At 58.1% G+C, this 25,809-nt stretch overlaps 1 protein-coding gene across 1 annotated transcript in view; it reads right to left on the reverse strand.

The window, feature by feature from the left end:
* LOC119107655 (uncharacterized) overlaps positions 1 to 24,470 on the reverse strand; it is a 119,632-nt gene extending 95,162 nt beyond the window's left edge. The window contains exons 1-9 of the mRNA XM_037231171.1: positions 24,334 to 24,470; positions 15,350 to 15,506; positions 13,328 to 13,518; positions 9,090 to 9,290; positions 8,669 to 8,778; positions 4,998 to 5,311; positions 3,726 to 3,793; positions 1,769 to 1,849; positions 382 to 549 (exon numbers count right to left, since the gene is read on the reverse strand). Coding sequence (XP_037087066.1) covers positions 382 to 549; positions 1,769 to 1,849; positions 3,726 to 3,793; positions 4,998 to 5,311; positions 8,669 to 8,778; positions 9,090 to 9,290; positions 13,328 to 13,518; positions 15,350 to 15,506; positions 24,334 to 24,376 — 1,333 coding nt within the window. The 5' untranslated portion in view covers positions 24,377 to 24,470. The remainder of the gene's footprint in view (positions 1 to 381; positions 550 to 1,768; positions 1,850 to 3,725; positions 3,794 to 4,997; positions 5,312 to 8,668; positions 8,779 to 9,089; positions 9,291 to 13,327; positions 13,519 to 15,349; positions 15,507 to 24,333) is intronic.
* Positions 24,471 to 25,809: the final 1,339 nt, after the last annotated feature.

The following is a 25,809-nucleotide window of genomic DNA, read 5'->3' on the forward strand; positions in this document are numbered from 1 at the left end:
TACAAGAAAAGAATTGGAAGAAGCCGCCGTTCGTTTCCCTTTCAGCGCAGACGACGATCGCTGAGATAAGTATTTCGGAGTGTTTTAGGGGTATTTATTCTAGACAATTTATATGACCTTCATGTGATTGCCGCTCGCTCAGCATCGAATAACAAAGGCAGTCGCTGTTAGTCGCAAAGGTCCAGTCGAATGGAGGTGTGCTCCGCGGCCACACGTCTCGCTTAATCTAATGTCTGAAAGTGTCACCACCAAAAGAAATAAGTACTTCACCCACCACACAATCATTCCTCAGACTCAGAACACCAGGTTGAGAGGCAGGAACGTGCTCAAGACAAGACTACAACTTGGTATCTCTTTGGATCTCGTGTCCAAAAAACTCACCTTCATAGATGTCCGAGGCATTCAGGCAGCTGACCACGGTGTAGAACATGATGTCAGGGTTGTTGCAGTCCGAGTAGAGCTTGGCACAGAGCTGGCCGTCCGTGTTGGGGATGATGCCCTCGTACTCTCCGGCCACGGGACAGGAGGCTTCCTGAAGAATCCGCTTCCCTGTAGAAGCACATCTGACCTCAGTATTGTCCACGTGCGGGGAGTACGTAGAACCCAGGACGATAACCTCAGGTAGAGTTGCGGTTACCAAGCGGGGATATGACGTGGCGTCCGGCGAGCATGGTGCAGACTGGTGCGGAAGGCATCGCCACAGAGCAAGACAGCATTATGCTGTGCTGAGTCGGACGGGTGCGAACACTCCCCGAGCTTTTTAGATCTGGGACGGAGAGATCTCAATCAAGCGGAAGGCTGAACACTGTCGTCGCCGGGCAACAAGCAGAAAGTCGGAAATCTACGGCTTCTCGTGCTCAGGTACCGGCTAGAAATCCCACTTTTTGCCCGCGTAGATACGCTAACAGGGGACATTTTCAGCCCGCTCGGCTCATGAAATTGCTCCTTTTTGTCATTAGCAGATCGTATCACTTTCGGCCCGATACGATCTTCCCTAATGACGGGAAAACGTTGCGCTACAATCCGCGGCCTCGCCCGTCCGGCTTGACTTTGAGCACACCACGTCTGCACCCGTCTCGGAGATCCCAGGAACTGGGGTTGGGCAGGACCGGGCGGGGGAAAGCGGGATGTCGGCCCTGGTGTGGGTGGTCCCTGCTCGAAACCCAACGCTATCTCGTGCTGTGCCTCCAGCAACGACCGCCGCTTCACCCACTACGCAGTGAGGCACAGAACGTGCTCACTGCGGAGGATCTGCGGGCTCGATTTGCCCCCGAGGCGAACGCTCGAGCGTGGCCTGTCCCGTGTTGGGCGGGTGGTACCCGATGAAGCGTGAGGGCGGATGGCTTGGTCCCAGCGTCGTTCAGCGTGAACGGCCATCGGATTAGCCTAAACGGCTTATTCCGATGAGCCGTACTGGCCGGCTGATGAGAGCTGACGTTAATGCTCCGAAATTTGTCCCCGCTTTTCGCTTTGGTTCCCGCGGACAAACCGGTGAGCCCAACAGGTGGCGCGATGTGGACAACAGCGCTCAATGGGTCGCGCCGAACAACCGCCGGCGCCGCTGCGGTGCTGCTACGACAGCCGACTCGCCAGCTGATCGAACACGCTGCCGATGCGAGGGGCCGCCGTCCCGGACATCGGCGCCGGTGAGGCCCGCCGTTCCGGACATCGGCGCCGGTGAGGCCGCCGTCCCGGACATCGGCGCCGGTGAGGCCGCCGTGCCGGACATTGGCGCCGATCAAATACCCGAGGAATCGGGATGACTCACGTCCTTGCGTAATCCAGCCGGTCTCGAGGAACTGGTGTGGCTCGCACATGTCGTCATTGGCCGTGATGGCCGGACTGAGACCTGGAACCCGCGCGTGCTGGTCATGTCGTGACGTCATGATGGGTGGTACGGACTACATGGCGCTAGAGTCGCTCTGCGGAGAGCTCACATAGAGAGATGCGCGAGAAACTTATGATCACTCTAAGCCAGCTGGGGAAAAGTCAAGTGCGTTTCCCCTGAGTCCGACGACTCCTTTTATCCAATGTATCAGATCGAGAATACACATTGACAAGTTAGAAAACAAATAAGTAAAGCTTTGCGAACTTTCAGCGTCGTAGGAGAATCGTATGGTTATTCATAAGACAAAAATGGGCAGCGCGATTTTCAAAACTACAAACTATCACAATCTTTAAAACTCGCGGCAAATCGCAATAACGCTTAAATTTGTTATCTTTCGTATCCTGGTAATTGTGTCTATTGATACCCATAGACTTTCAACTTAAGCACCGTTCGTAAAAAATATATTGAGTTAAATTCCTACGTTCCAGGTCCTTAACAAAGCGACGTCAACACTAGACATGTATCCTCGAGCTCTTTTTAAACAAGGAACAGCAATTCTAGATACTGACGATGACCAGCAGCACAGGTTGCTTGCGATGTATTCTGGCAGATGTCATTAAGGCCATGGCAATAGCCAATTCATGCTTACAACTGCCATCCGCGGAAATAATGTGAATGACCATGAAACTCCGCTTCAGATTCATAAAGGTCATGGTGCAGCGGTCGCCGTCTGACCCCAATTATCGGCCCCTTAGCACCTGCCTGCTTTTTGTGTCCAGAATATTATACGACGACTGTCCAACGATAAACTAATAGTGACGTGTGCTATGCGTCCGAGGGGCATACAAAACCACTCCGAGGCGTCGCAAAAACACTGAAAGGAGTCTAATGAAGCGAGTCTTCGCAGGGTAAATACATCCATTGAAATCAGTGGAACAATGGAGCTGAAACTAACCTATCTTGTCCAGCACGTGTGCTCGTGCCTGCAGTCTGCACGCAGAACATTATCACAAATGAGCCACAAATAATACCGAAACGTTACGTAAAGTACCGCAAGACATTTATACTGCAGATTAGAATGTTACGTTCAAGTTTGTGACCTGCAGTGATCTTTGTGTCTGACCTACATCATTTTTTACCCCAAGTTCCCCATACGCATCTTGCAGGACGAAGCACTGATCGGAGCGATCTGAAATTTACCAGTTGAGAAAAGCGAGCTCGACCTCTACGCAGCAAATGTCATAGAGAACAATGAAGCAATGGGGAGGCCTTCATGATCGCTTTCTTTTCTGTATCGAGCCATCCCACTAAAAATTACTGGAGGTCGTGTTTAAAATTGTCTTTACAACCAGAAAAAGTTGTGGCGCTTTTGGGTAGGTGTCGGAAGTGATTTGTATTTCACTACACCCAAACACCGGCCACATACCACGCCGAAACCAATTACCATTCTTTTTCAACAGAACAAACAAGCCTGACCCGGTTAGCTGTGTGCTTGCTGGCCAACCCTATGCTAACAACTCGGTCGTTAATTCCGCCCGGTAAACTGGCGTCGACACATTCCGGAGACGGCTGGGAGGGTATGTCTGCCGCACTCGTTCACTGATTCATTTGACCCTCGAAATGAGCCTGAAGTGGCGGTCGAATCGCTCCTCCCATCATACGCCCATGCTGCGAGCATTGCCTAAGCGCTACGCAATCATCCTGACACATGATACAATCAGCACGCGCTGATGGGATGCAGAGTTCACGAACTGTAATACGGACTCGGCCTTCGGCCTCCCACGCAGGGATTATATCCGAGACAACCACGGCCACGCGGTGGCAACGGGCTCGTTAAGAGTCATGAGCACAGCTATACGACCTGAATAATGGGACGCAGCAGTCACTTAACACTCACCTAGCTGAAACTCCATGACGTTGTTGCCTCTCCGCTTCAGCCAGATGCAGTTGTAAGCCTCCTCGCCGCTGCCAAACAAACGCAGCCCATTAGCATTGCAGGCATGGCTAAGTGACTCAGGGAGTTCATTGATCGGCCAGCCCACGCCAGCCGTTCGCGAGCCTGTGGTCGCCGCTGTCATCTGGACTGGCCGGCTCCGAGAACCCTCCGCAATACCGAACATTGCAGCCGGGATTCCGAGCCGTCGCGGGGCGCAGTCTGGGCGTCGCCAGACGTCCCGATGTACGGCCCGTGATTGCAGACTTTGGCAGGAGGGCGGGACAGCTGCTTCACTCCCACCCCGCCGACAAAACGCCGGTTCACAAAACCCGGTGGCCACCGTGCGCCACAGCCCCATGACTGTCTGAAGGCCACTGGACAACGGTTCCTCATGCGGTATCTCCTGCCTGTTGCAGATCAGCCGCATCAGCTCACGGGAGAGAGAGAGAGAGAGAGAGAGAGAGAGAGAGAGAGAGAGAGAGAGAGAGAGAGAGAGAGAGAGAGAGAGAGAGAGAGAGAGAGAGAGAGAGAGAGAGAGAGAGAGAGAGAGAGGAGAGAGAGAGAGAGAGAGAGAGAGAGAGAGAGAGAGAGAGAGAGAGAGAGAGAGAGAGAGAGAGAGAGAGAGAGAGAGAGAGAGAGAGAGAGAGAGAGAGAGAGAGAGAGAGAGAGAGAGAGAGAGAGAGAGAGAGAGAGAGAGAGAGAGAGAGAGAGAGAGAGAGAGAGAGAGAGAGAGAGAGAGAGAGAGAGAGAGAGAGAGAGAGAGAGAGAGAGAGAGAGAGAGAGAGAGAGAGAGAGAGAGAGAGAGAGAGAGAGAGAGAGAGAGAGAGAGAGAGAGAGAGAGAGAGAGAGAGAGAGAGAGAGAGAGAGAGAGAGAGAGAGAGAGAGAGAGAGAGAGAGAGAGAGAGAGAGAGAGAGAGAGAGAGAGAGAGAGAGAGAGAGAGAGGAGAGAGAGGAGAGAGAGAGAGAGAGAGAGAGAGAAGAGAGAGAGAGAGAGAGAGAGAGAGAGAGAGAGAGAGAGAGAGAGAGAGAGAGAGAGAGAGAGAGGAGAGAGAGAGAGAGAGAGAGAGAGAGAGAGATAGAGAGAGAGAGAGAGAGAGAGAGAGAGAGAGAGAGGAGAGAGAGAGGAGAGAGAGAGAGAGAGAGAGAGAGAGAGAGAGAGAGAGAGAGAGAGAGAGAGAGAGAGAGAGAGAGAGAGAGAGAGAGAGAGAGAGAGAGAGAGAGAGGGCCACTCACCACTGCGAGCGGGAGTAGATGACGTATTTCTCGTCGTGGCCGGCGATGCAGCGCGCTGTGTGTGTCTTGAAGTTCTTGGCGTCCTTGTAGACCATGGTGTCGCCGTCGACGTGCGAGTGCTGCCAGTGTCCCTGCGCCCAGTCGGGGAAGGAGCAGGAGGCCTGGCGGACGGCCAGCGGCCACGGCTGGCTGGGTCTGGCGTCCAGCACCAGGCGCTCGTAGCCGCGCGTGGCGCTCACCAGGTCCCGGTGGCAAGACGAGTCGGACGAGAGTGCCATGTAGATGCGACCCGTGCCGGCCTCCTTGCGGTACATCTGGTGACGCACAGACAGACGTGCCGGTCAGTCACGGCACACAGACAGACGTGCCGGTCAGTCACGGCACACAGGCAGACGTGCCGGTCAGTTGCGGTACACAGACAAGCGCGCCGGTCAGCTGCGGTACACAAACAGACACAGCGGTTAGCAATGGAGCCCGGACGAGCGTGGGGACCTGGACACGCATCGATTGACTTAATGCCAAGACTTGTCGCAGGACTTAAATATTTGCTCACGGGTCCCGAGAAAGACAATCACATTTCCATCAGTTCAGAGCTGTGTTGGGTGCCACGCGAATGCTAATGGAACAGCGTGTAATGAATCATCATTCGCCACTAGCCATTTTCACCGGAATCATACCAGCTCTGAATGGAAACGCGTTAGCGCAATATATGCCAACATTCCAGGGCGAACAATGTCTTTCATCTTTTGGCTGTTCAAAGAAAAGTTCATCAGCGTCAGTGCCGGGGTGTGCCGGTGCACTACTCCTTTTAACTATGTTTATGTTTAGTGTCGCGCTTCATCAAAATATATGTGCGTATTTCAAAAAGCTAGCCAACACTTCACAGCGCATACCGTCTTCCAAAGCAACACAATCTGACTGGACGCAATGAGCCGTTATGGCACTTTATTCGTGATTGCTATTCAGTGCGCCGCCGTGCAGAAAGGACCGCCGCCTGCGCGGTGTCAGCGGTGCAGGCAAGGCCGCGCGAGCGGTGACTCTCTGCGGTTGGAGGTCAGACGGCGAGCACCTGCCCCGCCGGTTCCGATCGCTGGCCATGCTCACCGGCCGACGGCTAATGGAGGCGGCGGGGGCAGCCGAGGGGAACGGACCGACACCCGCCGGATGCGGCGCCTCGGCCCCCTCTCCTTGCTGTCACACCAGGCCAGCGGGGGATCGCCAGCCCCGCCTCCCACCCGTCAGCCATGGCCCGGTCGCAAGTCTCACTCAGCTGACACGGCGGGGCGTGTCGCGACGACACGGTGCCCATCGGGTGGTGCCGCAAACCGCGCCAACCTTCGCAAAACAAGCCGCTAATTGAAGAGATGCCTATCGGCTATTGTTTTCCACCATAACCGGCGGGATTCTTTCTTTAGAAGCGTGGCGGGGCGCATACAGGGGCCAGATTTAGCGGGCAGGAGTACCACTGGTGAGAGAAGGGGGGATAGGGGGGGCACCATCCAGCACCACTATCTCTTCCGTGTCAGTCCCGGAATGCCACGTCACGTCCTGTGGACGACAGTGCCTGTCAGCAATTACGGCCAGCCCCGGTCCCGATGGTCGCTTCACGGCGCGCTGATCAGCGGGGCACGTCGTCATGCCGGCGTGAAGCCGGCCGGCTGGGCTGCGCCAGTGAAACAGGCTCGCGGTGAAACAGTGCGGCGCCGAGGAAAAGACATCGCTCTGGATTAGATGCTTGGATGATGGATTTTGATCACATCAGGCTGCCTTTAAGATCACGAGGCCGGAAAATCCTGCACTTTGCTCTCCTGTGTTGTTACTGCTGAGGTTTTCGTAAAAAAGCGCATCGCCAAGTTTCTCCAAAAGTAACCCAGTCAACTTCGCATGAGGGATCCGGGAATGAACGTCCTCTGATCACGGAGTCCGCGGGCTTCATTACGTACAAATTGACGCTACTGTAGCCGCACCGCTGCGTTACTGCACCGACGCACGCACAAAATGAGGCCAAATGGACGCAGATCTGGCGCGGTGAGCTGTTTCGGAAGTGCGGCGACAATTATTTCCAGCGCTCTGGTGCGGTGCACCAAGTCTCATTCGCGTAATCATAGCTGCCGGGAAACGGTCTGATGCCCTGTGCACAACGCACGGCGTGTTTCCGCTGGCACGGCGCTGCAGCCGGCGGCAGTGGAACTAACCAGCACGGGCACGGCGAACGGTACACCCTGGCCTCGTCCTAGGGCGACGGCTGAAGAATGCAGCGCGTCGTGCTGCCCTGGAATCCTAATATCGAGCGGCTGGTCAGGAGTCCCGCTATCCAAAGAGCAGCGCTGGCGACGTGACGATTTTTGTTGTTAAAGTCACCGCTGCGCTCATGGACAATCGAATTTACAACAAAAGGCGGAAGCCTCGTCCGCTAACGGTGGGCCGCTTCATTTGTCGCCGCTGCGCCACAATCGCCGGACGCCGCGAGCCGACTGCCATGTGGTCAGCTGAGCCCGATCCCAGGCGGGCAGCGGAGAGCTGAAGCCCGCACGATGCGGTCGATACGCTGGCCGGACCACACCCTGTCGTATCCGGCGACGGCTGACTGTCATAGCCACCCGCCCCCCGCCCCGCCACGGATCACAGCGATGGTGTGACAGGCCGTGACCTCGCTGCCACGCTTTGCGTATCTCGGAAACCACGCATGGTCGTGACGGTTACTTAGAATTGACGCTTGATAAGCGTCATTTGCGCCGAATCAAAAGAGCAAGATATCTACTATTTCAAAAGTCAGGTTCGGTAATGGTCAGTTGATTATTTCAGGTCCAAGGATTTTTCTCTCCCAGCGGCATAATCATTTCATTCGGCGCTAATGTGCACCCGGGCCATCCCGCCCAGGTCGTAATTTCGTCCTCTGCTCGGCGGCAGCGGCGGCGGCCGTCAGACGGCTGCGCTGAGGCGACACATTCTGCGCGCCCTAATGGCCGGCCGTTTTAAGTGGAGGGCCGTGTACCGATGCACCGGATCGGGTCGATCGAGGCGGCAAAAACAGCGTCGGCCCGGCGACCAGGCACCTATCGGCGGCGATCGGGCGGCGCCGGCGCTGGTGTACGCGCGGCCGTGCGCGCCGATCAGGCGTCATGCGACGAAACCCGACCCGCGCCCCCTGATAGCCTCGCTGAGGGATGCTACCGGCCGACCCTCGCACGGCGCGGGACTGCCGCGACACCCGTCTGCTCGCGATCGGCTAAATTGGGCAGCTTTGCCCAACGCGCGGAGTGAAACACGGGTGTCCACAGAAGCGAGCTGGAGCCGATGTTGAGGCTGCACCAAGATTTGAGCCTGTCCGTTAGCGATGTTGCGATAAGATTGCAAGCAACTTCCGAGCATCGTGAGGAGTGAAATGCCTGGGAGTATCGCTCGTTGCGGTCTACTCTTCGTCGTGCAGTTGCCGCTGTCCGGTGTCATTACGACGAGACGAGACCGTCACTCTCTGTTATCTCCCCGGCAGTCGTCACTCGTCCTGCGCCGCCGGTCACTGCTTACGTGCTCAGGGCTGACGAGGAGACCGTTTCTCCCATATGGGTGCGAGCGCCTCCGGCTCGGTTGTGGCCAGCATTCCAACAACCGTGGCGCCTGGGCCCGGATGCCACGGATGTAGAACTGGCGGCTGGTTATCGGACACTCACCGCGCATCGGTAGCGAGGCCTTTTGTCATCGAAAGCCTCAGCGTCCAGCAGGGCCATGAAGTTGTTGCCGTTGTTGTCCTGCCAGTCTCCAAGACATTGGAACGTCATGTCTGTGAGGAAAAACAAGTAGGTTAGGTGATATGCAGTGGTCTTATTTCATTGCTGCTCTGATTCTGCATCGTTTTTTTCATGAGATTATGGCTCGACATTATGACACGCTCATTTGATGCTTGTTCTACTCAAGCCCCACAGGACAGGTTAAAACGAGGCGAACAGTTCAGAGAGCTGTCACAGGGACAGACTGCTACAGTAAGCCGAGGCGTGCCGGGCTACAACACGGCTTATCCCCGTCCTGCACAATGTAACAGCGATGAAACAAGCGTTATCCGCATAAAACACTGACGTGGAAACCGGCTCTTACTGAGGTCCTGTCTGAACGAGCAGTCACTGAAGCGGAGGTGGAGTCCGAAGCCGTACGGACAGTTCGAGATCTGGGAGCGCGAGTCCGGACACGCGGCCGCGCTCTCTGTGCCGTCGGCGATGTCGTACGAGAAGGAGAAGCGGCCGCTGATCGGGCAGTACACCTGATGTACGTGCGGATCGTGGCTCCGAGTCTTCACCTCTGCGAAAGGGATACCAGAGTTAAGTCCAGATTCCTGCACGCATCGCAACAGAGCACAGCTGGGCGGCCTGACGCCAACGACATGTAAGCCTTGCTACATCTCGCCAACGCAGGATCATAAGCATGAAACGGGTGCCGCAACGACATCAAATACGTCCTCTGATCCGACCCGGCTCAAGCCAGATAAGATTTGTCACTCAGCTGCCGCTGTCTTCCAACCTCGGCCGTTACCACACCCAGCTACGCTGCCTCTGGCCGCGCCGCTCGCTCGGCCGACAGCGGGGACCGTGCACTGTCGCCCGTTGCCGCAACTTCCGCGGCGGCAGGCTGCGCACCGCTCGCGTTGCGCCAATTACATTTTTCCATGACCTCTGTACGGGCTGGGAGCCGCCGCCGGCGGCGGCGGCGGTGGCGGGCCGGGCAGGAATGCCGTCCCATGCCGGGCGCCGACGGTGGCGGGCGGAGGCCGGCCAACGGCAGCCGTTTATGGCCCGGCTCCTGCCAGCTGCAGGGCGTGATGCTGACCGCGCCTATGGCAACAGCACGCCAGTCGGCGCCGCGCGGCGGCAGCAGGCCGGACGCGACGGAGAAGTCGTGCAGGGCCGCGCGTTTTAGAAAAGTCGTAAAGATCTAGACGTCGGTACGCTTTACAGGCGTCACGACCGCGTGGCGACGTCAAGATGCCGCCGTCAGATACGGTATCAGAGACTGGCCATCTCAGACAGCTGATCGAGCACTTCTGCACCCTCCGTCAAAAGGCCCACGCGCTCCCCAGGCATTGCGGCGACCTAGCACGCATCCAGCCTGCGCGTTCGCGCACTGCGGCGTCGATTCCCGCTCGCCGCCGGCCCGGTCGGCCGCACCACTCCCAGGACCACCGGGAGAGGCAGGTGGCTGTCGCGGCGGCCAGCGTCAACAGGCGGCGCCGCGCCGTCAGGGGCTGGCGCGAGCGGCCAGGTGCTCGAGCCGCACCTGAGCGCGCCGGCCGCGGCTCCGGCAGGAAGGCGATTCAGCGCGGCCACCGGAGCGCGTCTATCCCACTGCGCCCCACCAGACCGGGCGGAAGTAAGCGGCCGCCCGCTGCAGCGGTACCCGCTCATCCGGGCCGGCGCGTGCTGGCGCCGCCACACCCCGTGGGATGCCGGGTGACCCCGGCGACCCGCGTTCTCACTTCGGGACCGCGGTGCCCACCGACACCTGGCGGAATGGCGACAGCGCGCGCAGCCTTGTCACGTGACTACCGCAGGCGATGGGTGAGCCATCGCGCCGGTAGACGATAACGTTTCAATTTTCCGCTGCGCTCCACACGTTACCATTCGGCAGACGCGCGCCACGCAGCGGCCCGCTGCTGTCGTCAGTGCCGGTTGGGCGGCGAGCGGCGCGGCGCGCAAGTGACCCGTGCTGTTGGGACGAGCTGTCAGCAACGGCGCGCGTCTCGTTCCTCACAGCACGAGACCGCTCCCCCGCACATCCATCAGGCCGGGGACGGCCACGAGCCGCCTGCGCTGGGGGCGCGTGCCGGGCGACGGCCTTGACAGGTCAGCAACTGGAACCCAGCACGGGGCGGCCGCCGCGTGGGTGGTGTAAGGACACCCGGGCCAGGCGGGATGGACCGCAGGTGCTCTTCACCTCAGCTCCTCTCAGGGTCGCCAGCCGATCGGCGAAAAAACACACCGGGCGATAATTGCGGGTCCCGCCGGAAAAGCAGCTAATGAAGGGTCGGCGCGCAGCCGACATTTGCCCGTAATGACCGCGTGTAGGATGTCAATTTAACATAAAAAAGAGCGGCCGCCTTTCAGAGACATGTCGCCAAGCCCGGCGCCTGTTCACAGGCCATAGCTCGGCAGGAGCTCGTGTCACCAATGGCGGTGCGAGCCAAATGGAAGACCGCGCAGGTCGCGTTTCACCGCTCGCGTGAGGGCCGCTTCCACCAGATGGCTCGGGCCCATTCAGGGCCTGAGCGGCAGGGACGCAGCGGCGGCGTGGCGTCTGCCGTGCGCGGCTGCTCCCGCCCGCCCACCCCTGGCGCTGCCGCCGGCCACGCTGGGACCGGCGCGACACCACCGGTGCGACACCACCGGCGCGACACCACCGGTGCGACATCACCGGCGCGCGCCCGGCGCCCAGTCACCCTAACGCCGCGTCCGCCAACCGCTCTAGGCTCTGTGTCGGCGTCCGTGCCCGCGCGGAACATTGGCCGCGCGCAGCGGAGGTGGCACAATGGCGGCGGTCGCGGCGCGCCCCGGGCGCATGTCGTCACGTCAGCGACGGCGACTGGTGGCGTGAGGGCGGCGGGACGCCCCGGCGCCCCGCCCGTTCCCTGATGGGTGCTGAACTCGCGGCGATAAAGGCGCCGCGCGGCGCGGCGCCTCTCACCTCCCGCCGACCGCCGCTGGCTGAGCGAAACTCCGGCGCCTCCTTCGCGATCAGCCGAGGCACCCGCCCCCTGACCCCAGGTCAGCAGGGCCGGAGATCACGTGTAGCGCCATCGTACGCGACCTCAGGTCCCTGCGGCGTCCAACAATCTCCTGCCTCGTCATTGTTTGGATACTGCACGCCGAGAAACAATGGGTATAGATCAGAATTGTTTTCCTGCGTGAGCATAATTGAAAAGACGGGCACGCCTATGAATGCCACATGCATTTATTAGAAAGCCAGTCACCGCCGCGGCCGTCTAATCCGGTCTGATATATGTGAGCTAACCCTGGAGATGGGCCGGATAAAAATTAACGTAATTTTGAAATCAATGTCGATGGCCCAACCTAATTTTCATTCCCGGCCATATATTTATCCGCGAATGATACCCAAGACCAGCAGACCCCAGACGACTCATATTATCGACTTCACTGTAAATTATCGGGCAGAGCAGTCATCTCTGCGGACCTCTACAACTCTGGAGAGCTGCGGAAGATGGACGCCAGATGCTCGACAGCCGACAGATGGACTTTGTCATCTGACCACGGCTCAGCTCAGCAGAGCTCTGTCATTTGTCAGCAGGCGACAGATGCCCGGTGTCCACGGACCGTCAGGTGATATCAGACAACTGGCATGAGTTGTGGTGCCATGTTGAAGGGCTGGGACATGCGAATCGTGTGACATCTGACGAGCGACAGGTTCGTCTCTTCATCACCTTCTACCTCAATTGATCCTCTTCCAATCTCTTGCCAGTTCCTCTTCGACAGCCTATCCTTTTGACTCCCTCTCCTCCATCGCTCCCTCTTTCGCTTTTCTGACCCGCTCTCCTTTCTCTCGTTGGGCAAGCGCGACAGTATGCGTTCAGCCCCCCCCCCCCCTTCCATTCCTTCACAGGCGGGGCCAGTCGACACGACTGGACACTGCTTGTGACGTCACACGGGGATCAGGAGTGGCCTAGATCGAACGGGCTTTGCTTGTGTCGTCACACGACCATCAGGAGCGGCCCCTGATAGCCGCTCGTCGGTTGTGACGCCACAAGACCATTATCAGTGGCCCCACATCGAGACACTGCCTCACGACTCTCTCACAGTCGGATGGGTTTCGTGCACTAAACGCGCACGAGGCGGCCACAACGGTCACGTGAAAAGATTGCCCCCGTATTTGCTCTGAAGATCAGGTCGCGACGGAAATAATCTCGTCTGCACGCACAGGATGAGACGGCGAAGGATCAATGCCCACAATCACCACCATCATCACGTCGCTATTTTCATTAAGGCAACGCGGCTGAGCGGTCGCCAAGAGCAGCACAATGACAAGGCACATTCTGCTTAACTTGAACCCTGTAGCAAACTGAATGAATGTTTGCGGGTTCGCGTTTTTGTTTGGTGCGTCAAGATTTACCCGCCGATAGGCTGAGGCCGCACTACTCTGCAGCTCTTGTGGGCGAAACTCTGCACCGGGCGCCGGCAAAATAACAGAGTCGTACTCGGGAGTCGGAGTTGCGGACTCACCGCCCACCTTTGCTGCATGGAATGCACCATACAACGCCTCGAGCAGAACCCGCGGAACCACTCGTGTTCAGGAGAAGCGCGATTGTTCTGAACATGCAATACTGCACTCACTGTACATCATGAGCTCGTGGATGCGGCTGCGGTTCATCCTCTGCGGCGAGCTCATCTCGTCGACGGTGGGACACAGTTTGAATGTGTCGTTGAGGTTGGTGGCGCAGCTGCTCTGCGGATCCCGCGTGTGAAGTTGCAGGACGTTGGCCGAGCGGATGGCCAGGTGGAAGCAGCGCAGGCAGCCGTTACTCCTGCGGGGCAGACATGACATTCAATGGAAACGAAATAATTTCAACATCTCTATCCAGCTGGCGTCAGGGTACAGTTTGCGGTTCACTGTCAATGCGTATATTTAGAATCCTAGTTGGAAACGAAAGCACTTTGGCGTCTGAAACATCAACTCCACGCACATGGTGGCAAGCTTAAATGCTTGGTCTTCAATGACAATACCCAATAAAACTCATCGAAACGTTTTCAGAGTTTTCGGGTTTTAATAAACGTACACACCCGGACTGGTTAAATGGGCCATATCGCCCCCGTGTTACCACAAACACGATATATGGTGCCTTATTACTATGCGGCTGCAGACCGGTCATATATCTCCGGGTAACGAACGTGACGTGAATTCGTAAACGAGACACACCGATCACGAGCTGTTTATGCTTGACCCACTCTGCGAGGTTTAATACCAGAACGGATAGCCGGCTCTGACTGGCGCATCCCTGTTCCCTCGGAACGTGCCTCCATCCGGCAAAATATATATTGACGTGATGCGGGCAGCACAGACTGAAGATTGGCTGATTGGAGGCCTCAATGGATCTCAGGCGGCGGCCGGAGGGAGAGAGCGCGTGAGAACCGCGCCGGGTGTCCGACGTGGCGGCCAAACACTCGGAAAGTCAACAACAACTCCTCACCAGAACTCCGCACGTAATTAATTGTTTCTGATCGGAGCCACCGCAAGGTTTGATGCATCACCTGCCGGAGGGGTGGGGTCGGGGCCGCGCCGGGGCCGCCTCGTCGGCGGTTCTCACGAGCGGGCACGGCCGCCCCATCCGCACCGCTCCCTGGGCTCGTACCATTTGGAGACAAATTACGGGCCGGGTGACCGGCGCCGCCCGTGGGCAGGCCGGATGGCGGCGGTTATGGCGGAATGTGGCGCACTTTTTACGTCACGTCGACCGGCGGGCCCGCTCCCCATGTCACCGCTTCTGATCGGCACCCCGGGTATGTGCTGACAAAACAAACAGGAAAGGCTAACGAAAACAAATCTCACAAATCAGCGGACATTCCCCGAAGAGAAGTCTTCAGCCAGGCCTGGACTAAGACAAGAGGGACATGAATGCAAGGATGGTGATTGAAAGATAGAGACCATTTCAGACAATTAAATCGAATGAAAAGACAGACGAAACCACACTGGCACCCATGATAGTGGAATAGGAGCACAGGATGAGTCGGGAAAAACGAGAAGCAACAGCAAACGTGTGGGTTCACCGGATGCAGAAGCCACAGGGAGCCCGTCCGCGGGTGACATATGTCGCTCCCCCCCCCCCCCCTCCCCCACACCATACCCCGCGGTGAAGCCACCCACGCTCACCCAGGAGCGCTAAACCGTGCTGACCGCCGTGAGAACTGGACGTAAAACACATGGATTCTGAACAAAGACGACCGCCGTCGAGCAATTACCGTCCCATTGGGCCGGAGCTCCACGGACCCGGGCCTTTAAACACGGGCCGGCGGCAGGCGTGCCTTCCCAAGGGGCACCGGAAGTCCCTACCGGCGGCCAGGCGGCCCCAGCAGGAGCAGCCGGCAACATATGGTGGCACCAGCCGTGTGAGAAATCCCTCAGCAGCGGAACCATTAGCAACCTGACGACGAACCATTACCGCTACCAAAATACGATCGTCTTCAGTTGTAATAATTTACTGCTGTAGCTGAAAAGGTCACGTTACGTTTCGAAACCTGCCGCTGGCATGGACTGAGTGGCACCGATAGTTAGGGGTGATAATTGCCAGCAGCATCGCCCATGGACAATGGGTGACAGCGAGAGCGAGAGGAGGGTAACTCACTCCCGAGTCAACTTACGAGTCGCGTAGTATCAGGTTGTTGCCGATCCTCCTGTGGCACACGCCGTACGGCAGTATCCTGTTGATCTCTATCAGCACTTCCGAGTACTGATTTCTGGCGCTTTGTACAGCGTATGTGCCATGATACTCGAACGGGAAGAAGCAGTCGCTGAGGCCTGAAACAAACCACATGAAGACATATGAAAAGTGGGCCCGTGCGCCCAGAACTGCATCTGTAGTACGGGCGCTTCTGACCTCTCCAAGAAAGGTAATGCGAAGGTGCAAGTGAAGAAACAGAACAAATTAAGTATCATACTTTTAGTGAGAGCATGCCATCTTATTCTACTCTTTACTCACTGGCAGATCATACGCATCCGAATTGATCAATAATACCTTTTTTCGAAATCCTTATAGCTCAGCTCAAAGCTCAGAATTTTTATTTGACGTCGTCGCTCTGAAGGGAGAAATGACAGTGGACCTGCTGCTCACTTAAGAAAGCGGTACTTTTCGCTTGCCACTTTTTCGCTCGTGTGTTATGCAATGTTTGCAATACGATGATCGTCAAAATAATTGCGCAATAAATGATGCGGAAATTTAGAACACCCTATTTAAGGAGACAGATGTCATAAGCAAAGTGTTTCTTTGCGAAGTGCACCCTGGTTTGGGAAACAAACGCACACATGGTCACGTGGCGCACTGGTTCAAGCTTCCACCAATCAGCTCTTCGGTAAACGGCATACGCCGTCCACTGTGCCAATCACAAGCGTCTCTTTCTAAATATGTCGTTCATTCCAGTGGAGGTGTCGTTTTTAAAGCTCGCAAAGCCCGCAATGGGAGGGTCCAAAAAACTCAAGAGCAGGGCCTTCCGTCCGTAAGAAACTCTGCCGTCGCAAGCTGCCGCAAACTAAGGCCGCACTCTGGGGCTACAAAGAAAGAAAGAAGCCTAGTACTTGGATGAAACGGTGGCTGAGGACTGATACGGAATTGGAGGGTTGTTTATTTTGGTGCTAGGTTCGGAGCCGAGGTTCAGGTTACCACGGCTAGTGCTCTACCAGGGATTCATGCATTGCGGTCTCCTATGCTTTGAAGATCCCGAGCCCCGACTTGCCGCGCTGTAGCTGCGTTTCGTCCATTTTATGAGTCGTGAGCCCAGTGGGTTGACCCAGGCCCATGTATACCGTTCGTGTCGACATTCGTCCCGTTATTCGTGTGCTTCGTCGCCGGCTTTGTGACTGCTGCCGAACTCGCCCCGCCACCTGATGAGGCCCGACTGCCGGACCCGTTACTACATCTGGCGCAGTCCATCACATCACCTGTGACGTCATCAGTGCGGGTCGGTCACTGCAGTGAGCCAAAACGTCACTACAAAAGAGGACTGGACGGGATGACGTCAGTCGACAGCTGGCGTTACCTAACTTAGCCGCAGCGAAATGAAAATCGTATTCATGATTTCCAATGGCAGCTCCAAGCTCGGACAAAGCTGCATGTCGGGGGTGGGGCTGCCAGCAGCCTAGCTTCAGTGGAAGGCGTTTGAGGAAGTCCGTGAGTAGCGCCTTCAGTCGGCGGCGGCTTATACTCGTGACTCACGAGCCCTCGATCAAACAGCCCGCGTGTTCCTTACGTAGGCACCTGCGCTTTGTTTATTGTATTGGCTCAAGTCCATCCACGGCAGCTCTTTGTATTTTTACAACACCGTGACGTTAGCAACTAAGGTGCGTTCGAGATCGAAGCGATCAATCCAACGCATGTGCTAATTTGGAATAAAATTCATGTGTCAAAGCGCATGGGAACCGCGGCAAGATACAGGATTGCATCACAGAGGGACAAGGGCTTCGAGCGTCACAGATCAACAGCGGCTGGAGAGACATTCAGATGGGCTCAAAGCCTAGTCGCTCGACCCAGTGTTTAGGTTTTGAAATGAGAGCTTTGAACATCTTCCAGATGATGTCATAGCCTCTGCGTTTGACGGATTGCGCCGAGTATTGTGTCCGCCGACAGCTGGAACTGCTGTCTATCCTACCCGGGGCGGGATAAATTGTGACGTCACTGGTGCACGTGCCAACTGTCACCACCCTCGGGCGGACAGATTCCTTCATTAGCTGCCAACGCGGTCATTACTCACAGCCTCCCGTCTGGCCGGGACACGCGCAGAGCGTGCTGGGCTCGCAGAGCGGCCGGCTCCGGCTCCGGCTCCCCAGCCCTGCGGCCGGGCCGGACAAGTCCTGCTCCCGGCGCAGCGCTGGCCGCGCCGGACAGTCACAAGCCATCGTGACGCCGCAGTGCGGCCGCTAGCCGCGAAGGCGCCCTGTAATTACCGGCAACGGAAGAGCGCCGTTTTTGTCGCGGTTCGGCGGGCAGGGGCGCCGCGCGCGCAGGGCCGAGCAGGTGACGTCTGAACTGGCCACTTCCGCCGGGCTGCCGGCTGTTTTTCGTCGCGGGTGGGGGCAGGGACGCCTCGCCAGGCGGCGGGGAGCCGGTCAATTATCGCCATTTTTGTAGACCAGGTTCACTTGTCGGGCACGCTGCACCTGCGCCCCACAGCTCGCTCTGAAAGCTGGGCCCACGGGAGTGGCAAAAACGGCCAGCGCCAGCTAAAAGCGTCCAAAAACGTCACCGTGTGTCGCGGGCCACGTGCCGGCGTGTTTCTGCCGTCCTCCCATTAGAGAGCGGGGGATGTTGACTCACGCCCCCGGGGCGAGACTGATGCGGTGTGGCGAAAGGGGAGCACGAGCTCGGCTGGAGCCGACGGTTGGTCCGGAACTGCGGCCCTCGGCCCAGAACAGGCGTTGTGTACGGTGCAGACACTCGCGTCAGGTGCGACTCACTGCACCCGGGCGGTCCTGACGCCGCGGACAATACAGAGAGACCGGCGCTCCACTGCGAGACGTCCCCAGATTGTGGCGGGAGCCTGGGAGTGCAGCGCCGTCGAGGGACATCACGGCCCGGCAGCAGGTCAACGCACGTCGTGGGAGAGAGATGGCGAGAGGCTCTGTTTGGGACGCCGTGGGAAGCTTGATGTGACCTCCGTCACGACACCGGGTGACCTCGGATTTAAGCCGAGCGTGCGGGTACCTCAATGAAATCGCCCACACAATCCCCGAAGTATGTTTTTCACATGAACGGAACTTCAATCCGCCACACGCTGCACGCATCACGACAACATCTACTCGCTCAAAAATCAGATTAACAGACACGATGTAAGCAAAGCGGATCCCACCGGAAGTTAAGCTTCGTCGGACGCCCAGTTTCATCGTCTTTGGCTGAGCGCCCGTAAGTCGCTGCACCTGATGGACAGAGCCATCTGTTCAGACCGGGGCGGCCGTCGTCTCTGCTTTCTCGGCGCTGACACATATACAGCGGTGGCGCGGCGCCGCTGCTGTCGCCACGCTGGATGACGGACGACACTGAGCGGTGTGCGCTCAAGTTACGGCGCGTTGTTCGCCGCCGCCGCACAAAACGCGCCGACCCAGTTTGCCAAACCACGTGACAAATGGTGGCGGGCGGCCACAATGGCCGGGTGTGGCCCGGGGTTGGGCCGCCGGCGGTTCACAGACACGGCCGAGCTGATCGCCGACGGCCCGGCGACGCCACACACTGGACCGGCGTCGGCCGGTAACCAGCCAAAACGGACCGGGAGATGATGAGAGCACACTGGACCGGGTTCGGCCGGTAACCGTCCACAACAAACCGGGAGATAATGAGAGCACACTGGACCTGGCGGGGCCGGTGACCGGGCAGCAGTGTGAACGTAAAGCGTGGGGATCGGAATATATCATTCTTGGGACCGATTTGAGGGCGAGACATCAACGAGTCCAAGCCTGCTGATTGATGTCGGGGCTTTGTGCTCAGCCACACGGAATGATGGGAACTTCCCTCCGGTGCGCCCGTGTGAGGGTCGATGGGGTAGTAAGTGCTTAGGTGGACGCAAGCAGTAATGGACTGTAAATTATACTAATTTCCACTCATACAATGCCGTCCGAGCCCGATGATCCGGCCCTGGGCTTTAATGTACTCATCACTCAGTCTCTGGGATCAGTAGCACTACTTCCGTGGCTGTCATGGACTGGATTTCCTCGTTGGCGCGGACACTGGGCCGACGCCTGCGATCAGTTCTAATGTTCCCGTCGCTGGCGCATGACTAGTACCTGACTCGACGGGGACCGACGCGACGGCCGGCTCCCCTCCTGCTCCCTTCGCTGGAGAGGGACGGCCGCCACGTCCGGCGGGGGGGGGGGGGGAGAGCTGACCGTACCCGATGTCCACGGCGGACTTCCTGTCCTCGTGTTCCATTTCCGTCCCTTTAAACCTGGGAGCTAATCTCGGCGGAGGGGAAAAAGCGAAAGCGACACTGTTCAGTGCGAGTGGTGGCTCGGCGAACGAAGACCTGCGAGACGGAATCCCATAATGCCATGTATTTTCATGCCTAAGAAGGGTTCGAGATGACGCAGAGTGATCAAACTTATGGAAATTGGCCATCGATCGCGCTGTGACACGCTCTGCGAACGAAATGCACCCCGCCTACTAACGCAGCTGAAGACCTCGTTTTATAGCCAAGACGCCTCGAAAAACCAAGCGGGGATCCTGAAGGCAGGTGATGTTTATGATCTCCGAAATTCGTGTTTCAAACATGCCGCTGACGCCGACTCCTCGGGCGGGACAGGTGCACTCGCGGGCGGCCCTCATCAGAGCGCGGGCAGCGGTACGCACCGCACGTGCCCCCGTCGGGCCCCGTATCGGAGGGGCAGATGGCCAGCGGAGCGCCCCGAGCCGTAACGACCGGCCGAGGCAATGTTATCGGTTCCGGCCTCCTTGGCGCTGGCTGGGTAATTCTACACCGACCTCTGTCAGCTCCGTATCCGCTGTGATACGGGTGAGAGACGAGGATAGACTCGAGCGACGGCAGACGGGCTTCTGCAGTTTTCGAGACGTCTTTCGCAGCTGTCCTTGTCGCTGGCGTCTCTGGAGGCAAACCAGCTAATCGAACTGGCCTTCCTTACAATCAATGGCGGCCGCGTATAAAGGCAGCGGCGGCCCGGAATTCGAGCATTCTCCCGAAGACGGCGGATTAGGGCCTAGGTCTGAGGCTGCTCCATAAAGTCAGGTGGTCAGCTGCCGCCTGACAGATAACCCTGAGGAATTGGCGGCATTTACCTAATCCCGGCCGGCTTTTGGTCAGTCACGGAGCCGGGGTCCGGTGTCGTCGTCCGAGAGATGAGAGCGACGCCGCCGCCGACACCCAGACGTGAGAGCGAGAGCGACCCACTCCGGTCCCGTCCGGTCCGGTCCCGTCCGGTCCGGTCCCGTCCTGTCCGGTCCGGTCCGGTCCGGTCCGCTGTGGTACAGCAGCGCCAGCTGACGTCCGTATCGGCGCCACCAATCGGCCCGCTCCGACAAACCGCGCAAAGGAAAAGCAGATATTTGTTTGCCAGCTACAGGCCACGGGTGCCACACAGGGTGTGCGGAGCCGGGTCAGGGCTGGCTATCCAGCAGCTGGCTCTTCAGGCTGAGAGGCGGCAAGAAGGGAACATTCCGGTCGGGATTAGCGCCGAGAGCATATTACGAGGCCATTGGAGCCCGATGAGCCGTGCGTTCTGAATAAAATGAGGGAGCCTCAGCACCATTCAAAGGAGCACGGCCAAGCCTACCATTCGCCGGGTACCCTTAAAACCCCCGCGATTTGCAAGGAGGAAACTTAACGAAGTCCACATTATTTGTCCCAAGGTCTTGAAAAGAGCCTGTGTGAATCTCTCTCTCTCTCTCTCTCTCTCTCTCTCTCTCTCTCTCTCTCTCTCTCTCTCTCTCTCTCTCCTCTCTCTCTCTCTCTCTCTCTCTCTCTCTCTCTCTCTCCTCTCTCTCTCTCTCTCTCTCTCGCTCTCTCGCTCTCTCGCTCTCTCGCTCTCCCGCTCTCTCGCTCTTTCACTGTATGTTGCACACAAAAAAGCATCACTTCACGTAACTACAAAATGGCAGGTCATACACAATCCTAGCGCGCCATCAGGACAACCTTTTTGCTAAGTTCGCGAAGACAGAACAGTCGTTCGAGCTATAACACGGAATCCGCGGCCATCCAAAAATCCTCCAAATTTCAGTTCTCAGACCACAGAGCTTCACTTTGAAGCACGTTGTAATCCATCTAACCACTGCCAATCAACTAAAATAAGTTTTGAGCACATTCGTTGACAGACGCCCCACAATCTATAACGCAAACAGATGCATCGGAGGCGATCTCTTCTGCCGCAAAAAGGTACGAATGCAGCTGCCTGGCTCGTCCACTTTTTAGCCTTAGCTCGCGCACACGACACGACGTGACGTGTCCCGACAGTAACCCCACCCAGTCACCATGCGATGGGTGGAATGTCGGCTTTCCGGTTGGGTCCGGATGGGGTATCGGAACTCGGCTGTTTAGGACGGCGGCCAGCAGCCGGCCTGAGAAACGACACGTGGTGGCAGAGACAGGTGCTGAAAGGGCTAGCCGGTGACACGGGTCCGTCCGTAGCATTGGTGCAATCACTCACTGCCCCTGCCGAGGCGACTCGACAACCCATTTATGTGTGAAAAGTGGCGCGGGGTTCGTTCCGGCGGGGACCACACACGGCTGTCGGAGGGGAAGTAAGGCCGTGCCTAACACGTCACACCTGCCGGGGGAACATGCGACCCCCGCCAATGTTGTGCGCGAGGGGACAGCCAATTATTGGGAAGTCAGGGAACGTCTAATCGGCGGGAGCGAGACGTGACAAATCGTATTCAAACTAGTGAAAAAAATGGGTCTCTAAGGAACGAAGCGTGGTGAAACGATACATTTCTCGTACTGGAAGGCTTGGTTTGCCACCATTATCGATTTGATTAGCTGATGTTCATTTGAAATAGCCAGCAAAATGCGAAGGTTAACAATTGCCTTGACAGCTAACTGATGAGATCGTTTTTCCGTCCAGTAAAATTTTAAGTGGCGCCAATCTTATACGCGCCACGTGACTGTTCGCTGTTTGTCGCATACCGCCGGGCTAATCCGTCCCCGTCCGCCTGGATTACCGGCTCTCCCACTCTTACTGACGGTCAGCCGTTTGGCGTGTCTTAACAAGGCGCTCCCGTCTCGGAGGGGTCTCGGAAGTCCCCCGCCGCGGCCCGCCACAAAGCCCGAGTGTGGAGGCTCCAAGGGGGGGATCGCGCGGGTTGGCGAAGGCGGGCGCAGACCCCAGCCGCACCTCAACAAAAGGAGATACAAAGCCAATGCCAGGTAATTTCACCGATCCAAATGCCAGTCTAATGACACAAGCTGTCGGGACAAACATAACCAAATGGGATCATATGACTCTTTGTTACAGTCGTGATGACCAAAAAACAAACCACCATCACTAAAGAGTCTTTCGGCCGCGTCGGATGCCGAACGTGACATCCCACTACTGGCGGCTCCAAAGGGTGGGCGATGATACACCATCCATCCTTTCCTCCGTCACGCACGATCGACGCATGCGTCACAGAGGTGACGGGGCCGATCGTGCCGGCGAGGCGAGGTCGTCTCACCGCAGGGCCCGCCACCACGCTCATTGTCGCGCGTGCATTGTTACACCGCACTGTGCTGCTGCCGCCGCTCATGCAGAAGACAAAACACTGAGCCCGCGGCTGGGTGATGACGTGGGCGGGCTCCAGGGCAGGGCCGACCGACCGTCGACCACACGGTCGGAAGGCTAGCCGGTGACAGATGTGTTGTTGCCTGCATTCAATCGCAGAGAAATGGACTCCGCCCTACGTTTGTTTATCGTGATGATAAGTTGTTTGGTTTATTTTATCGACCACAGTGAGTGCAAGCTGATCAAAACCAAAGGTACCAAACAATGTTAGGATTCAATGAACGACAGGGTCCCAGCGTCGCCAGCCTTGAGCGTCGAACTGTCCGCCTAGGTTGCCCAGGTCTGTGAGCTTTGAGGCAGCCGTTGATCGGCTGCGTGCCTGGGGGCTGAGTGGCAGCCGTTGGTCGGCGCTGCGCACCTGCCGCCAGCACCGCTCACGCCGAGACCTCTGCGCATCAGCCGCGGTCCAGCACGGCCCGATCACACACGTCACCCAGACGACGCGTTGGGAGACACAGAAAATTGACCAATTAGATCTGCTCAGTCCCACGCCGGCCTGGGAGACAATGTCCTTTATCATCGCTCTAATATCCCCGGCGACTTACAATGCGCCACCGTTTGTGTAATGATAGTCACGCAGCATGCGACCATGCACGAATCTAGGCGTGGGCACAAAGGGTCGGTTTAGTCTTACGTTGATGACAGTCGCAACGGCATTGAGGATGGTCAGAGGTCAGCGCTTCGTGCAGCCTCGACCGCAGGCATTTACTTATTGTTCCGGCCGAAAAGTAAGCAGGGAGATTTGGTTGTTTGGGGTTCGTGTCTGTTGCAGAGGCGGAGTAAATATAAACAAAATGGCAACACGCGATGTGATTAAGAAATACTTTTGGCGCCTGGTACCGTGTTATTTTTGCTATTGATAGCGAGCTCTGATAGATACATCGAGTATGCTTTATCTAACAATTTGTGACGTACTGTATTTGTTCTCAGCATCCCTTGGCGGTACTTTACAAACACCATCCACAGCATTCCTTGAAGGTAGGTTTTTGTCATGTTGCATCTGTGGCGTCACTGGCATTCCCAATGCCGAAATGGTGAGGTCGCTAGCGATTTATATTGCTACCGCCAACAGGGTAAGCGTTTTCTCACGCGAATATCCCCAACGTGGCCACATAATTTGAAAGTTAGAACGAGCATACTTCGGAAACGTGCATGTGTTGCACAGCTGATGATCTACTACCGCAAATGGAAAATGTAATTTCCACGGCGCAAATGAACCAGAACTCGGCGGAAGAAAACATGGTTGGGTGTGACTGTGGATGAGTTTCTATCACACACATCTACCAGATTACATCCAAAATAAAGAGATTAAATGAGCAAACGCTGCCCACCCACGACCGCCTGCGTGCAGCGGCTCGCTAGCCGGTCGGCTCACCTGAGCCCAGGTACGAGAAGAGCGTGACGACCAGCAGCCACATGTCGGCGCCCAAGGTGGCGATTCCACACAACACGCCGCAGCCTTGCCGCGCTCTCGTCACCGTCCAGCTCACTCGGAGCGCACCACCGCGTACGCCCCCCCTTCGGCACCGGGAGCCCACTGGCGGCCGGCGGCCGGTGTCGGCGCTGTGAATGAGTGCCGCCCGCGCCGCCCACCAATCAGCGGCCCGCGCCGGCTCTCACCTGCCAGTCGCGCCGGGCGCCGGCCGCGACACGCGCGTGCCTGCGACCAGCGGCAGAGCGGGGGCGCTCAGACGGCAGTGGTGGCAGAGCGGGGGCGCGCAGACGGCAGCGGTGGCAGAGCGGGGGCGCTCAGACGGCAGCGGTGTTAGAGCGGGGGCGCGCAGATGGCAGCGGCGGCAGAACGGGGGCGCTCAGACGGCAGCGGCGGCAGAGCGGGGGCGCTCAGACGGCAGCGGTGGCAGAGCGGGGGCACTCAGACGACAGCGGTGGCAGAGCGGGGGTGCTGCTCAGACGACAGCGGTGGCAGAGCGAGGGTGCTGCTCAGACGACAGCGGTGGCAGAGCGGGGGTGCTGCTCAGATGGCAGCGGTGGCAGAGCGGGGGCCACTCAGACGACAGCGGTGGCAGAGCGGGGGTGCTGCTCAGACGACAGCGGTGGCAGAGCGGGGGGTGCTGCCTCAGACGGCAGCGGTGTGTTAGAGCGGGGGGCGCGCAGATGGCAGCGGCGGCAGAACGGGGGCGCTCAGACGCCAGCGGCGGCAGAGCGGGGGCGCTCAGACGGCAGCGGTGGCAGAGCGGGGGCACTCAGACGACAGCGGTGGCAGAGCGGGTGGTGCTGCTCAGACGACAGCGGTGGCAGAGCGGGGGTGCTGCTCAGACGACAGCGGTGGCAGAGCGGGGGTGCTGCCTCAGATGGCAGCGGTGGCAGAGCGGGGGTGCTGCTCAGATGGTAGCGGTGGCAGAGCGGGGGTGCTGCTCAGACGACAGCGGTGGCAGAGCGGGGGTGCTGCTCAGACGACAGCGGTGGCAGAGCGGGGGTGCTGCTCAGATGGCAGCGGTGGCAGAGCGGGGGTGCTGCTCAGATGGTAGCGGTGGCAGAGCGGGGGTGCTGCTCAGATGGCAGCGGTTGGCAGGGCGAGGGTGCTGCTCAGATGGCAGCGGTGGCAGAGCGGGGGTGCTGCTCAGATGGCAGCGGTGGCAGAGCGGGGGTGCTGCTCAGATGGTAGCGGTGGCAGAGCGGGGGTGCTGCTCAGATGGTAGCGGTGGCAGAGCGGGGGTGCTGCTCAGATGGCAGCGGTGGCAGGGCGAGGGTGCTGCTCAGATGGCAGCGGTGGCAGAGCGGGGGTGCTGCTCAGATGGCAGCGGTGGCAGAGCGGGGGTGCTGCTCAGATGGTAGCGGTGGCAGAGCGGGGGTGCTGCTCAGATGGTAGCGGTGGCAGGGCGAGGGTGCT

Source organism: Pollicipes pollicipes, unplaced genomic scaffold (assembly GCF_011947565.3).
Source record: "Pollicipes pollicipes isolate AB1234 unplaced genomic scaffold, Ppol_2.1 Scaffold_6686;HRSCAF=7923_pilon_pilon_pilon, whole genome shotgun sequence".
Classification (NCBI taxonomy): Eukaryota; Metazoa; Arthropoda; class Thecostraca; order Pollicipedomorpha; family Pollicipedidae; genus Pollicipes; species Pollicipes pollicipes.